Source organism: Sander lucioperca, chromosome 10, assembly GCF_008315115.2.
Source record: "Sander lucioperca isolate FBNREF2018 chromosome 10, SLUC_FBN_1.2, whole genome shotgun sequence".
NCBI classification, from domain to species: domain Eukaryota; kingdom Metazoa; phylum Chordata; class Actinopteri; order Perciformes; family Percidae; genus Sander; species Sander lucioperca.
The window spans coordinates 28,184,656-28,201,799 of NC_050182.1; the positions used below are offsets into that span (position 1 = coordinate 28,184,656).

The 17,144-nt window shown below is 38.7% G+C and overlaps 1 protein-coding gene across 1 annotated transcript in view; it reads right to left on the reverse strand.

Moving 5' to 3' along the window:
* jazf1b (JAZF zinc finger 1b) overlaps positions 1–12,039 on the reverse strand; it is a 13,015-nt gene extending 976 nt beyond the window's left edge. The window contains exons 1-5 of the mRNA XM_031299011.2: positions 11,792–12,039; positions 2,980–3,052; positions 2,082–2,278; positions 699–868; positions 1–61 (exon numbers count right to left, since the gene is read on the reverse strand). The exon at positions 1–61 is cut by the window's left edge and continues 976 nt beyond it. Of these exons, the coding sequence (XP_031154871.1) occupies positions 1–61; positions 699–868; positions 2,082–2,278; positions 2,980–3,052; positions 11,792–11,906 (616 nt within the window). The 5' untranslated portion in view covers positions 11,907–12,039. The remainder of the gene's footprint in view (positions 62–698; positions 869–2,081; positions 2,279–2,979; positions 3,053–11,791) is intronic.
* Positions 12,040–17,144: the final 5,105 nt, after the last annotated feature.

Here is a 17,144-nt window from a genome sequence, read left to right on the forward strand (position 1 = left end):
TGCGCACCCTTATCTGGGTTCGGTGGCCGTTCTTGGCATGATACTTGATCCCGTTCACATTCTGTTACAATGAAGCAAAGAATATGACAACCAACCATCCCTTAATTACACGTATAAGTTAACATGTACAACTGTGCTTCCTACAACTGTGTCTCTCTCTCTCTCTCTCTCTCTCTCTCGCTCTCTCTCTCTCTCTCTCTCTCGATACATTTATATATAATATATATATATATGCAAGTATATATAAAAGAAGATGCCTGTTGACAGTAGGCTATAGAAATGAGAAATACGTGTTCTTCAATCTTGTTCTGCCCCTTAACAGATGCCTAATACTGCCTGCTGCCTCAGACTAAGTCATCGCCCATAACTCTGTCATTCACGTCAGCAATGCAATTTTCTCAAGCTGCACATCATTTATCCCGACCGCACACACCAGATGTGAACGGAAAATCCTGTAAAACTCCACATCACTGATGTAGACTAGATGTATGCATCTATGTTGACATGCTGTAATCAACTAAGAACTGATTTTCCATTGACAACAGCAGAGAATCATTTTTGATTTTACATATGCAAATAAAATCACATATCTCTTACATTTGGTCTCTCTCGCTGGGCATGGTAAAGATATTTCACACTGTTATATTATGTTTAATCTATAGTGTGTATTCTAAGAAGAGATGCTGAGTGAAACCTACCTTGTATCTCTTTTTACAGCCTGGCACGGGACAAGCAAAGGGCTTCTCGTCTCCACCGTTCATGCACATAGAACTGAGGATGGACTCGGAGCTGATTGCGCTCTCTGTGGTCCACGACTCATCACTGTCAGACTCCTCAAAGTCTACCTCCTCCTCATCACACTCGCTACCTGTGGGAGGGTGAAAGACAGAAGGTCAAACAGACTCAGGGCATCACGACCAGACATGCAATCATACAAACTGCTTTCCAAGGAGCTCTGATTTATGCAGACTTCATGACTAATCTGTGACAATGAAATCCTGGCCTTTGAGCCTTCAGGCTCACAAGCGTGGGCTGTTTTCAACATGTGCTTTGGGGCAATGCTCCCATAATCTCTACTTCACGTGCCCAAGTTTCCGGAAAGACTGAAATATGCCAATCGTGGGAAAGAATATTATGCATTTTACTGAGGTCTTGGGGTCTGAAATTGTTTTTATCAATTAATTAAAAATGTTATGCCAGAAGACAAAATAAAGAAACCCCAAGAACTAAAAATAAGAGCATTAAAGCCTGCTTACTTTACAAAACAAGTACACAAGTACATGGGAAAATATTACAAGGGAAATAACTAAACTTTTTCTGTTATGTAATCCACACTGCAGAGGAGTAGACTAATCAGCTGGACTACGGAAGCTGCCCCTCTTTCTCTGTAGCTTGAATGTGTGTTATTAAAAATATTTCTTCTAAGCTCTCCTGCTGATGCTTTTACTTACAGGATAATTAAGTTATATCACGCCAAACTTTCAGGCCTGCATTGGAGTTATAGCTATTGAGTTCATCAACCCAGTCATGGGAAACACTGAGATGTAACCAACAATTTAACTGTGAAATGTCACACAAGTGTAGAATTTTATACAAACAACACCTAATCATTCAATTCACCATTAAAGCCATTACAACCGACCCTATATATTAAATATATATTTATAATAATATTAATTGAAATTAATAATTTCAGCTGTTACAGCTGCTTTTCTTCTCACCTTCCACAGTGAGACATCTGTTTCATCCTATATAATCTGTATTAACTAAGCAGCCTTTTGCATTCTTATTTCATCCCTGAAGAGGACATTGACTCTTTAACCCATTGCCCTCCTTCATAATGTAGGAGGGTGAGAGCACTATCTAAGCTGGCAGAGATTCAGATTTACTTCAGCAGGGTGGATGCTTGCCTTCACGGTGTCTTTAAAACAGATCTCCTGGTTGAATGTGAGTCTCCTTAACTGCTACACCACTCTGTTGCTTGCTTAATAAACAATGCATGGCATGTATTTCACTGCCAGCAGTCATTAAATTCTGGACATCTAACAAGAGAGGTGAGTGTGTTAAGGACGGTTACGTACCTGTAGGCGTACTGCTGCGAAAGGAAGAGGAAGGGGTGATGGGGGGGGTGACTGGAGGGGTGAGGTTTCCACTGGTGTGGCGAGGTGGAGTGGAAACACTACTGCGAGACAGACTGCCTGTCAGAGACAGAGACAACTTGGGCTGCACCTTCTTCTTTAGGGTCTCGTGTTCTCGCCGTGCAGCATCTGTCATGAACCTGGCATTGTGGGATGTAAGACCGGTCAGGATCCTTTCTCATAAAAAGTACATTCAATGTACAACTTGTTACTGTGGGATTGCCCTGATGTTTTCAAAGTTCTGCTATTGAAGGTTTGCTACTGTGGAACACGTTTGGGGAAAAAAAACATATAATTGGCTCTATTCCCATCAAAAAAACCTTACACCAGGGTTTATGATGGATAGTAAAGTCCTTGGTAACTGTGTATCATAAAAATGAAATGTTAACATAGACATTGTTAAAGCAAAAGTGGAATTAACAAATTAAGCGATAACCACATCAAGATGTGTTTTTGAAGGCAGGGAGACAGCAGCAGACCTTCTTGTACACTGGCTTGTTGCAGAAGGCTTTTAAAAACCACTATTCAAGCACCATATCAAAGACGGCTGGGATGAACCTAGAGCAATAAAAAAAAAAAAAAAAAAACAGCTACCAAATACTGAAGCAATTCATCTAAGCAATCCACCAGATGACATTTGAAATTGCTGGTAGAACCTCAATGGAGCAGAGGACACAGCAGTAATACTCTACTGATGTAGAGGAGATACATCTTTACGGGGCCAAAGACTTATTAATTATGTCAGAGTTATAAAGTAGATTTACTTATAATTGAGTTACTGCAGGAATAAGTGAAAATCCAGCTGCTTTCTTTCTCGATAATAGTTCATACATTTCTTTACCTGTTGATGTAGCTGAGGGCAACATATGTCGGCTGCTGCTGCTCCTGCTTCTCCAGAAGTCGGGGGTCTGTGTCTGAGTAGGCGAGAGAGACAGAGAGTGGTTCAATCTTGTCATTAAGACATCAATATTGAGAATAGCAGTGTGCTTGTTTTTTTGTGTTGCAGTTTTCTGTTTTTCTCCCTATTTGGGATGGTCAATTCCCCCTGCACTGCAGTCTTTGCTTCACTGGGAGGATGGAGAAGTTTTACACAATCCCCCCTGATCTAACCCTTCTCCAAATAGGCATCCAGACCAACCAGGTGCAATTAAAGTCCAGATTTTAGTTTAAATACAGTGGACACATAATCAGAGCAAACTTTTCAGATGGATTTACAGCAAATACACACACACTTCTTTAAGTTGACTTTTTTATGATTTCGAGGGTTGATATGGGTGGTGACTGGTTGCTGTATGCTTTCTGTGTTTGTATGTGCATTGCGTTTGTATGTATTTTTTTAATATTTAGCAGCTGTGACAGCGACACTAGTATTTTCTTTACTATGTGAGTCAGGCTGACAGACGCAGGCTGTGTCTGAACTGGGTGAGTGCCAGGTATGAATGTGTGTGCATGAATATGAAGATTTGGGTTGTCAAAGAGCATGCATGCTCAGCTGACTCAAAGAATAAAGGCTAATAAAAACTATTTAGTGAAAATAATCAAAATGCAGGGTATTGCGCAGGGTATTGTGCAATGTGCAGTACAATTAAACATGATGTCATGCACCACTGTCTAGACTACAGTCACTGTTTAGTTAAGTGTTGATGGAGAAGGGCACTGTTTCCAAGCTGATGCTGACTTCTATGTCTGATGCTGTTTCTTGACTAATTTTCTCTAGCCCTACCGTATGTACACTTTTTTTTAGCATAATGAATTGCCCTCTTGCATTAGTAGGCTATTTCACTGTAAAATGCAGGGTTCAGTATGTCTGAAGCTATGTTCTGCTACACTGTAAACTTTTATTTAAAATATACAAGAAGAAAGTTACATCAAAAGTGCCTTGTCTTCTGAATTTTCATGGCACTCTGAAAAGCTGCTCTGCAGACGCCACATTGCTCATACATGACCACACTTGACACATACTGCGTTTTCCCATGCTGTGCTCCAGACATTCATCTTGCTCAGCAATGCTAAATGTACAACAATAGCCAATCTCCACACCCTGAGGTGAAGCGGGCCTGACTTCAAACGCTCTTCCCACTGCCGTCCATGTGGGAGAGAGAGATGCCCTATAAAACAACACTTACCAGCTGAGCCTCCCTGTCTGCCTCTGACAGAGCTGTGAAAGACTGCTACCCCCATGTGGTTAAAGCTATTGCTTGTTTCCATCCACAAACTCATTTATACGCAACACTTACACCTAAGGCTATTTGTAACATTAAACTTTCATATTATGCTTTTGTAAGGCACAATGACTACAGTGCAGCTTTAATAAAAATCTACATATTCAGCAAGCCAAAAAAGACAGCCAAGTCCTAGTTAATATGTTTTTAAAATGACTATGGCAATGATAGAAAACATATGGAAATAATGTAATTAAAGTTGTCTGGTTAAAGAGATAAGCAACACCTTTGCTAGGCTGTAATAAAACCCTGAGTCATATTGCATTATTACTTCGACAGTGTTGGGCTTTTCCTCCTGTTTGTTTGTTTGGAACAAAACACCCAAAACAGATTTCTATTAAATGTCTGCTGGAGAGAAGGTCCTTGTACCAAAGAAGCGATTAGTTTTTTGTGGTACTCTCTAATATCATTAGATGATTATCTATTTTTTACTGTAATGGGAACAGAGATCTCACTCAAAACTCTCAAGGTGTGTCTGAAGGGGCAAGACTGGGGCTAGGTATCGAACGTCAATACCAACTGAGATGACTCTGCACCATCAATTATCAATAACTGTCTTGACAATTGGTATTGACAATTGCAGGGTCATATTTAGTCTTGTTTATTTACTTTACTTGTTATGACTTAATCACAAATTTCCTGAACTAAAACAGTAAACTTAAAGCTAATTTTAGACTTAATTTTAGTTAAGTAAAGTTCTTGTATAAAGAAGTTTGCATATTTTGTTAAATGGAAAAAGGATTTAGTAGAAACAGGTATATATTCTTTAAAATAAATAATCCAAAAAAGTATTGTTTAAGTCAGAGACTGGCACCGATATTGGAGAATGTCCAGAGTCGCAAGATATGAATTACAAATTAGATATTTGTGAAATGTTTTGTGTATTCTTTTAATTCTACATAATACAATTTAGTCACTGTGATTAATTTGTGACCTGGTTATCACTCAAAATGAGCTCTGGGAACTGTTTTAAGTGAATTCAACTTCTCTTTAGGTGGAGAGAATCACAAATACTGTACATCTACTCATCTAGAAGCCATAATGAGACATCTGTGCATGTAGACAAAAGCTAAAACTGTTTTTAAGAATACCAACATTGTGTATAAATTGAAAGTACAGACATGCACATGCACACATAACCATATATAAAGAAAACACACAGCGCAGACTGCACTCTCTACTTTAACAGTGTCAACTACTGGCTTAATTCTGTCATGAACAAGGTGAAAGTTGATGTTGACCAGTAAAACACAACCCAAACCACATTTAAGTAAAAATGAAAAGGAACACATTTTAGAGGTCTAACAGAAATCTAGGTCAACAAACCAATGTCAGTCTTACAGAAAAGTGGGCGATAAAAGATGCAGGGCACCATCCATTCAGTTGTAACGGCCAAGCCACTTTGTTGACGATGAAATGGTGGCAGCGTTTTATGATACTGGCAGGTAGGCTCTAAGAACAGCTTAAACCTCAGCGCCTAAGGCTCAGGAGAGTTCTCTCAAGGCCTAAGCAAGTGTTTCATTAACAGTGGATTTATCCCCACTGAGAAGGACAGCACACCTCTCTCTAGTCTCCAGTCAAAGTCATGGAAACACAGAGTAGGAAAGACACATTCATAATGGCACTATTCCCCTGCCAGAAGCCAGAGGCAGTGCAGAGACTATTCTGAGCACTGTGTGTTGGTATGTGTGTGCGTGAGTGCACAAGAAATCCCTCCTAAGATCCCTAATGAGACTCAAGGAGTGGAATGGCGGCCTGCTCACGGACCGCTCAAACGGCAGTGGATCAATCTGTTCCCACACACTGTAAATCAAACACACCTCAGGTGGGGACTGGGGCAAGGGAGGCCTGCAGGGGCCAGTTCCCCTGCAGACTCTGCTATTCTTTTGGGGCCACCAGCAGTCAAGGAGAGGTACGAAGGCGCCTCAAGTAGAGATGAGAACCGCTCTAATCAAACTACGCAGGTGGTCCACCTTGGTGGCCGACTGTTAGAAGCCTTCTGGGAAACAAAAAAGGGCATTTATTCACCGTCACGTATTCCAGAGGCAAACATTCAGCTCCTATAAGCCCGTCAGGTGTGGTATAAAGTAGGGAAAGGTAGACAAGAACATATATAACATTATGTATAATTAATGTACAATAAGGCTCTTTAATTTTTTATGTTTTATTTTTTACTGAAATATACTCATACTTAAACTATTTTTTACTCAAATCAAAATTGATCCCACACAAGGTTTCCATTTTCAGCAAATTCTGTTTTCTATCCAATTGCAGTTCACAGCAAACAGAGTTATCTCTCTGCAAAGTGAAGAGAAAAATCAGGATATGGAGGAAACGTAAGAAAGCTGCTAATTTGCTGCAGTTCAGAAAAAAAACTTTAAGTAATTAAAAAACATTTAGTGAAACTACACCCATCATTAGAAATGCATCATGTTTCCATTAGGAGTTTTGCATTACATTTTTTAAAATGTGTTTCTTACCTATTTTTTATAATAATTAAAAACCCTGATACATGTCCCCTTAAAAAACACTAAACCAATATACCCTATATATTTCTCAGTTCATCAAACCTGCTAAGCCTTAATGCGCACAAACCTTTCTATATGAAGTATTGACTATGCCTATTGTTAGTGTCTATGTGTGAAGCATGTGTATGGGAGCATATACTGACTGAGTCAGTGGTTGCAGTGTAGGAGTGCAGAAAACATGATGCAACATGTTCTCATTAGGGCCTTAACAGGGGAAGTGACGCCTGCTGCCCTCTCATAAAGGCCTCCACGACCCTCTCTCTCGCTCGTACGTGCACGCTCGCGCACACACACACACACACACACACACACACACACACACCAGACGCACAGCTCCCTCTCTTATTTCCACCAGTGTCTGGCTCTACCATCCACCCTCGTGGCCAAATGCACTGTGGGGTAGAGCAGAGTGGTGAGCATTATGGTGACATGTTTATAGCGGCTGTGAGCAGCGGGGGACATTACCAGGAGTGGTGGCACAGGTAATTCATTACGATGTGACCTCTGAGGAGGAAATGAAACTGAGTCAAGCTCCATGTGTAAGCTGCCTTTGCGGGTTACTGAAAAAAACATGGGGAGGTTAAAATGATCTATTATAAATACGCTTAGCACAGACAGTAAATTAAACACATACACATGCACTAAAACACACATATAAAAACACATATTCATTGTTAGTCATTGCAGACATAATATGTTGGCTGGATTTGGGATATGCAATAGGGCTAAAACTATTGATTATTTAAATTTAGTTTCTCAGAGCTCAACACTTCAATTGCTTGTTTTGCCTGACCAACAGTCCAAAACCCAAGATAGTAAGTTTACAATCTTGTAAAACAGAGAAAAGCAGAAAATCATTACAACGGAAGAGCTGTAACTAGTGAATGTCATTTTTGCTTGAAAAAAGACTAAAACGCTGAATCCATTATCAAAATAGCTGCAGGTAAACTTTCTGTTGATCGAGTAATCGAGTAATCATTTTAGCTCTTGTATGCATTTTTTAACACAATATGTTTTGAGACTGATATCCAATATTTATCATCTGTGAATTTGACCATGTTCATGTTTAAATTGCAGGTACTCAGTATTCACCAACCCGCATTTTTGGAAAGCTGGACAAACACTTCTGCTTATTCCATAGAAGTGAAAGTAGGTGAGATATCAGCTCTCACAACCACAGTTATTTACAGAGATCAGATCATTTCGGGGATACGCCAGGTTTTTAAATGAAGAGTTACGCAATTTGCAAAACAATACATGGAAAATAACCAATAAATAACAAAGTTTTAGGCTAATTTATGTAGCTGTAGTAAATGAGGAACACTCATATCTGTAGAATTTGACATGGGAGAATATCTTATATTTAACATGATCCATTGAAGCATTGAACAAAATCTTATAAGAAAAGTAACACATTTCAACAAAAGAATCACATTTGTTCTGCATCGAACTACGTGCCCATGTTGTGTGATGTCAACACAGGCTGTACATCATCTCCTATGAAGAATGTTTTATCGAGTACAGGAGCCCCTCATGTCGCAGTCACCGCCCAGGAACAGGAGCACTAGTGTCGGGGGATGGGGAAATGTAATTAGGCCCACCAGGTGCACAGATCAGGGAACTAGTTACTGCTTCCCAAATTTATTACTTCCGTGCAGATTTTGGGGGTGCATACCAAAATCTACTAAATGAGCCTCCAGTGAGAATTGGCAACAAACAGACTCATTGTTACCGAAGCCTGGACACTTCAGGCCATCAGTGTGTCAGGCCCAGCAGTACACACACCCTCAGGTCTACATAACATGGTCGCTATTTGCTTCTGGTCTACAGTGGCCTGGCCGCTCAGTGACAAAGCAAACATCTCACTAGCTTAGTGCGTGCAGATTTTTTTCATGGCGCACAAGAATACTAGACCATTGAGGAGATATCTCAAGCTTAACATGACTTTTAGGCTCAGTGTTAAAAACTTTCCTCTGGTGTTTTCTGGGGCCCATTAGCATCTGCTCTCTTAAAGTCAGCTGCATTTGTTCACAAAGGTCTAAAGTGGACCACCCAGCACTCATATTATCAACTTGAATCTGCTGACTCATTTTGAATTTGTTATATCACAATTGATGTTGGTTGGAAATGAATCCGTATTTTAATTGTATTTTATATTTGTTTTATGAGATTACGTTTTTTTTTTTTTTAGATTTCAAGTTTTTCAGGAAAAGCATTACACTTTTCCACATAGCTGTATGTGGGAAAGGGTTTATATTAAGAACATGGAGCTTTTAATCTCTACATTATCACAGCTATGACCAATTAGGTCTTTGGGCTTCTTATATTTTAAAGTTACTGTAGTAAAAAGTACAGAGATGAATGTGTACAAATCCACTTTGGATGGATTATGATATATTCAAGTATAAGAAGTAGTCTTTAAATTATTAATTGGCCTATTTATCTTACCTATTTACAAATTATCCTTTTCAATATGTTTTTATTTACTGAAGTTTGGCCCTTGCAGGCTGGTTAATGCTGTGTTATTAAATGAGTCCAGCAAGTAAGTGTTGGCCTATAATATCCACCATAAGCTTTTACTGTACAGACCAGGCAGCTCAAGACAGCCTCCTCAACCAATAGCAAAGCAGCGCCACCTCTTGTTCGCAGACCTGACCAGCAGGCCAGCTGGGGAAAATGGGGACAAGAATGTGTGCTTGTTTTCCAGGCGCCTAATTATAAAGGAGAATGTGCTTTGAGCAGCAGGCCACCAGATGAGGAGGAAGACAGGCCAAATCAAGCACTCTCTCTGTAATTATGCTTCACAGGCACTTGGCACAACGCACAAGATTTCGCACTTCTCATTGTGGGCACAGGCCAGTGGACAAAGGAGGGGGGCAGCAAAGTTTTTCCACTCTGAGCCAACTAATTGCCTCATTATTCCCCAATAAGTCATTTGGAAGCATTTTTTTCTAAGGCTAACACCTCGGACACATGCACAGCACACAATCTGAGGGCAGAGGATATTAAAGCCAGTCAAGCAACAAACAAGGACAACAGAGACAGCTGGGCCTTGTCAGCTTCAATAATAAGAGTCTGAAATATTAGATTGTGAAACAGATGTAGGAACTAAAAGAGTGTCAAACTGTGAAGAAGGGAATTCACTTTGTAGACTAGGCTTAGTTAAAAGATATAAATGCTTTAGCACTTTGCTAAAATGTAAAGTTCATAATATAAAATATAATGTAAAATGTATGTAAGATAAAACTAAATTGAAATGTAGTTTCTGACCCTTTATGCCCTCCAATTAATACATGGATATAGAAATATTGTATGGAGGACCAAAACAGACAATAAATATATAAGCAAAATGAATAAATAAAGTGATACACAAATTTCTATATATAGTGATATGCTGCTTTTATGTTTTTATGTATTTATATAATAAAGTGAATAGGGGCTATAAATACATCGGCCTGTGGCACTAAACCACCTGGAGATTTAATTAAAATCCTAAAATGAATTTCTGATTTCTGTCAACTCAATACCATGCTTTAATTTTTTTTTACATATTACTAACGTAAATAAAAGCATTTCCTGTACACAGAGGGGATTTGATCAATATAGTGCTTTGTAAGCACATAGGTTCACAGCTAACAACTGCTTTTCACATAATGGCCATCAATTGTCATACAAATAACTTAATCAGAAAAATGTATCATAAAGTAGCTGAGGCAAATAAATGTTTTCATAGCTTGAGCCATAATGAACAGGGAGTTCTTGTGTTATTGTTTCACCCCACATGAACTAGAGGTGGCGCTGTTGATTGTGGTGGGACTTGATGTGCAGTTAGGAGGGCAGCTGTTATCTAGCATTTGCACTGATAGAAAGCATGCTATGAGCTGCTGCAGTTGTACTGTACACCAACACTCATGTGGGATTAGATATGATTTAATTCATTAATTACAATAAAAAAATAGGTATAATACAATTGTAGATTTTTTCACTGTGACACACTTGTTATAGTCCTGGTCATGAAGCAAATTCAAAGTCCACATCTATACATCACCATGGTAAGCAACACAGTCGTCTTTAAAGGTACTTTTTCAGATGGTCAGATTTTGGGTGACATATCCTTTAAACCACTTGATGACAACTGCCTTTTTTTTAAATGAAATGAATACTGCAACTTTAGGCAATACATGCCTATAGACAAACCTATAGAGAATTTGATAGTTTCTCAGGTTTATCAGCTGCAGACATATACAGTTAAAAGTAATATGGGATATATGGAATGAATATTTATCAAAATAGACACGCATTATTATTATTATTATTATTATTATTATTATTATTATTATTATTATTATTACTACACAGTTACTCATTACATTGATTTGGTTTGTCATAAATATGAGAACATGATATACTAAATTATGAGATCTAATTTAGATTTGTTTTGACTTTGTTTAAGAGTGCATCCTTATCTCCAGAAAGTTAGTAAAACTGCACTATGTTGTCAGGCGGCTTGAAACAAGCTTTTAAGTAAGTGTATCTTCATTGGTTCCTGCTGCAGACTACAAGTTAACTCACGACGCTTCGAAGGCAGCTCTGCGCGCGGGCCTTGCGCTGCAATAATATTGCGCGAGCGAGCCGACGGAGCATAAAGAAACTCTTCCTGTCTGTGTTTCAGTGCGGCTCGGTTGGTGTTGCAGCTACCTATCTAATCAGTGATACAGTAGTGGTAAAGAAATGTAGATGGTGAACAGGAACTGTAATATATCTCTACATAGACATCAACAGCCACCACACCTAGCAACACGGTTGTCAGGACGCAGGAAGTAACTTGCTAGCTCGCTAATTTAGCCACTTCTGCTAGCTGCAAACCTCGGTCATTGCTCGCTCATTACTTATCGGCTCTTACCGATGTGGTTATCCTCGATGTGCACGATTAGCTCGGCCAGAGAGTCGAAGTGAAGTCCGCAGCCCCCGAATCTGCAAGCGTTGGAAAAGAAAGAAGCAGCGGCGATGCCTGTCATGGTCGCTGCTGCATTGGAAATGAGGGCAGGCAGCAGCAGCGAGCAGCGACCAGCGGGGAGACAGCAGGCGGACAGCGGTCGGAACAGCTGGAGCGGCAGGGGCGGTGCGGTGCGGTGCGTCAAACCAGCTGGAGAGAGAGAGAGAGAGAGAGAGAGAGAGAGAGAGAGAGAGAGACAACCAGACCGGAAGTAAGGCTGATTGACTTTCATTAGAAAAGCTTAAACTTTTTTTATTTATTTTATTTTTTAAGAAATTGAATATGAAAAAACACAGATTTTATATAATACATGTAAATTCATACAACTTGATTAATATTTATCTTAAGTGACATTAAATAAACAAACAAAATATTCCTGCTGCTATGACAATAGCCTACCTGTTAGCCTACTAGACACCAAAGTAGCTTTTTAAGACTTTAGTGGCCACTAGCCACTAGCCACTAGCCACTAGCCTAACATGGTATGAGTAAAGTTGGCTACCTATGTACGACTTGCGAAGAAGTGATCAGCAAATACTAACTACCTTTACTGTTAAAATACTTTAATACAATTAATTCAATTATCACAATTTAAATTACATAAACTTTTCTATTCAACTTATAAATTAAAATAGAACATTAGTCAACAAATCAATGAACCTTTTCATCACTAACTAACTAAATATCGCCACTAGTCTGACTAAATATAGAGTGTTTATAATGTGTATATTATAACAATGCACAGTTTTTAAACATGTTAAGTGATTGTATTGTCTCTCAGGGCGTAAGTCTCAAATAAATTAGTGTATTTATTATAATAGTAAATGGACTATAGAAACTATACAATGTATTTTATTATGTATGATACATGGTAATAATAACATAAATACCATTTTAGCAAAGTCACAGTTTTCCCACAAAAAAGACAACTGGCATAATTCTAAAGTAGTTATATAAAGTATTTGTAAAACACTGAGGGGAATTAGGGTTTTTTAAAATTGCGTCTTGACGCATAGTTTGTGTACTTAATATAGTTGGCAGGATTGAGAAAAAAGAGGGACTGTCAGTAGCTAATCAGCACCATTACTACAAACAACCTGCTGAATCCTTCCAGCTTTTCAATTTGCCCCCCATGCAGTGTCTTCCCTGAAGGTGTGTACTGCTTTAACAAACTCTAAAGTGTTTTTGTTCATTCATTCATTTTGAATCCTATCTAAATCTGGATTTGTGTCCACTTATAGCCACACTAAAATCATTTAAAATAATGAATTTATTGATATATTTATTGATTTATTGAATGCAATTATCAGTAATTATCTTTTGTGATAAACGTTAGTGATACAGTTGTGGCATGCATCACACACTTGAGCAGCTGAAAAACATCTTATGGCCACAATGTGGCAGTGTTGATCAGTAGATAAATTTAGTCATGCTTGTTCTTTGTGTTCAGTGATATATGGTCTTCTATAACTATCCCAAACTTCTACCAAAAGTGTTGTTGCATACATGATGCTAATACGTACTCAAAGCGAGCAGTATCAAATATATTTTAAATGCAAGTTGCTTCAAGCTTCTGTCTGATGTTATGTCTACATGGATAATTAGTCACATGCTGCAAGGTAATTTTGTTCATTCAGTTGCTTGGGATAGAGACAAGCTTGAAACGAACACTTGCCATTTAGGTGCTCGCACTTGTAAAAAGTGGTCAGTTTCCAATAAATTCTGTTCCATGTATATGGAATCAACTTAAAATTTCAGTAGTAAAGAAGTAAGTAAGTAAAGAACTACAGCTTGTGGGTGCTAATTTGACTTAAAGTACTTACTCAGAGCATTAGATATGAAACATTTTGTATCTCGATTTTTACAAAATCTAGCTTTGTTTTTCCATGTCTGTTTTCAGTTAAGAGATGGAGTTTTACTTTCTCCAGTTAATTTCTTTTTTGCATTTTTTGCATTTATTGACTGTGCAGTAACTTTAAGTTTATGCCTGGTGATGGTGTAGTGGGTCATCATTGGGCCCAGACCATATTCAGATCAGGCACCACAGTGATGGTAAAACTAGTTTTCCAGTATGCTTGAGAACACATGGTGCATTACTTTGAAATCTCACACAGCCTCACGAAGCTAATGGCTTTCGTTTAAGATGCTGGCATTGCCTATCCTCAGTTATTCATTGATGGTTGTGCATGATGAGCATAGCTGCAACTAATCACTACTCTTCAACTTGTTACAGACCATAAATGTACATGTACAGTATTTGGGATTTTCTGCTCTAGAGATTTCCTGAATAAAATAAATAAAACATAATTTGCTCTCTGTTAGATAGTTGCATGCACTCCCACATACTACAGTAAAGAGGGGTACCTCATTTCTTCTGGCTTCTACAATTTCGCAGCCAGCAGAGACATATTTATTAAATTAATCCAAAATATTATCCATACAATGTTGTAATATACATTACAAGAATGGAATATATAAAGTTATTGTTATATCATCCATTTATATGACACTTTTCAAAACCCAGCCAGAGAACATTTATGAATGGTTTTACAAACAACTTTAATTATCCAGTATGAGCACACAGAAGCCCAATGCAAATGTCAAAAGAGTGATGTACTTACTCACAAATGCTGAGCACAGAGGACATCACCCTACACTGTTGTAAATCTAAAGAGTCATCACACAGGCATCACCATTCACCACACACGTAATGTAAATGTTACAGGGTTGAGTGTTTGAGTGTGGGAATGTCAATGGGGTTATCTACTGGGAACCTCCCAGCACATATGTTTTGTTGAATTAGTCTTTCAGTTCCACCATAACACTCCACAGTGATGTTTGGCGTCCCATGATCCGAGTCTCTCCTGCACCAGTGGAGTTCCCTACTCTTATGGTTAAAGTTAAATTCCCACAACCCTATACTGAATTAATTAATCACTGCACGTTTGTTTTGCCATGTAGCGAAGCAACTTTAATAGATGCAATGACATTGACACCGTAGAGCAGAGCATGACGAATCACTAAAGATTCTCATTTTTAAGAGTAACACGTAAATATACTTTTCAACCCGCCCCAGACTTTGATAAACAATGTCAACAATGTCATGCTTTGGCAGTACTGTAACAAGTCCTGAGGTCATTATTCAATATTTCCTGATCTTTAACCACTAAACAGCTAAACATCCATCTCAGCAGTACAGAAACTAAATTATATCAACAATCACAGGCTACAAGTCTGTCTGAGAAGAACTGAAATGGAACTTGGGCTGCATCCATTGGTAAAACAAGCTTGGTAATCAGCCACCGTGAGTCTATGAACAAAAATGTGATCAGAATGTCACTGTTTTTCAAATCCTATATAAAATGGCCAAAACGTTACACTTAGTAAAGCTATGTTGTTAGAAGTGAAGATAGTAAACAACTGAATGTACAATCTGCCATCTGACTTGGGTTGCTGAAGTGTTGAAATGTAAACGACAATGGCATGCAGTTACACTGAGAGCCCAACGTTTCCATCCCTGCAGGCACAATTGTCTCTGCTTAAGGTGTGGAGAGCAGGAAACAATGTTTTACAGTAACATTCCTTCAACGTCTGCTTTCCATCTTCGATTGTTGGACAAAGTAAAATATATATATTTTTTTATATTTTGTTTACAAATTGAAAACCTGTATGACACTTTTGTTATTTAACCTCCTTCGCCTTTTGCACCTGCTGCAACAAAGCATCCTCACTGGCGGTAATCTTCCCAAGGTGATCTTACTCAAAAGCATTGCACAAAGGCACAATAATAAAAGGTTTAGTATAATATAGATCAAATCTGCTTTAGTGCGGGTCACTGACCCAAACTGTATCGGCTCTTTCCAACCTTAATAGTCTGCTCCTCTGGGAGCATAATGTTTGGATTGGTTGGGAAATATATTGGCAATAAAGAGACAAAAGGATGTCATAAACGTTGATTAAAGCTCTGGTTAAAAGACAGAGGCGGAGAAGCTCTGAGTTATGAGGGCTTTTCAGACTGCGTTATTGTTTCAGTGACAGAGCTCTTAGTGCGTCTAGTGGAGTGGTCGCAGGCGAGTGGTAAACATTTCTCAATGTGTGAGGAGTCATTAATCCCTGAAGCCGAGGATGGCTTCACTACCGGTGTCTGTGGCCCAAGAAATCACAGCCAGTTGGCACCAGTAGGTCACACAGAGCTCCAACATGAATGCTTTGTACTCCAAAGCTGTTTAAATCTCTTCTGATGTGCTATAGCTAAGGCACACATTTCAGGAAAGTCAGTGTGGAACAACTATGTGTTTTGCACATTCAATTCATTTGTGAAGCTTGATGATGCATGTAAGGTCTGCCAGGTTAAGGGCCCTTTTTTGAGAGATAAGTTTTGTTAAATTGGATTGCCAACTCCCCAGGACCCCAGAATTTAAAGGACCTGAAAATCACCAGGTTTACTGGTTTGTGCTTATTCAATTGAAATTATTCACTACATGATAGGTGGGTCCTGGTAGATTTTCTAATCCTGGGGGTCTTGGTAATAGTGGCAGGTTAGCAGGTTAATCCATTCATTACTGTTTTTGTTAGTGTATATCCCCCTGGATACACAGGTGGCTAGTCATCATATCTTAATATTGCATATACTCCTTTAGGACATGAACACCTTGGAGTGTAACTGAGTTTAATGGAACCTCACTCAAATGTTGTATACTTTTTTTTCTCTGTATCTAAATCTGATAAGCCTGTTTCACAGAAGACATTTTTACATTTCACAGTAGGAAAAACCCAGGTGTAAACTATTAAATTAGCGATGGCCAAGTTCCATTTAGCAGCTTCAGTTTCATTTTCAGGGTCAGCATGGTTTCTCTATTTATCATTATCAAAAGGTATAAGTGCATTTTTTTATTATATATTATATCATTAGGATGACTCAAATGAAAATTATTCCAGTATGCCACTTGAAGTTGTTGGGTTTATTTTTTATTTTATTTTTTACAGTAGGTGAAGTCCTAAAAATGGTCTTTTAAGTAATGAAGTGTGATTGAATCTTCTCATTTCACACTTAGTTCAGTGATTTCACTCCGCTCATGAGACAGTACAGAGTTATCAGTTGAGGACGCAGTGCAGCGCGCTTATTTGCATGCCAAATGGGTCAGTACTGGAGATCCAGCTCTGGACCACACCCACTCAGGTCCAGCAGTGTCCACCCATGCCTCTGGTTGTGCATTTGCAAACTCCGCCCCGCTCGCGCCGCCTCCAAGCGGACCGCAAT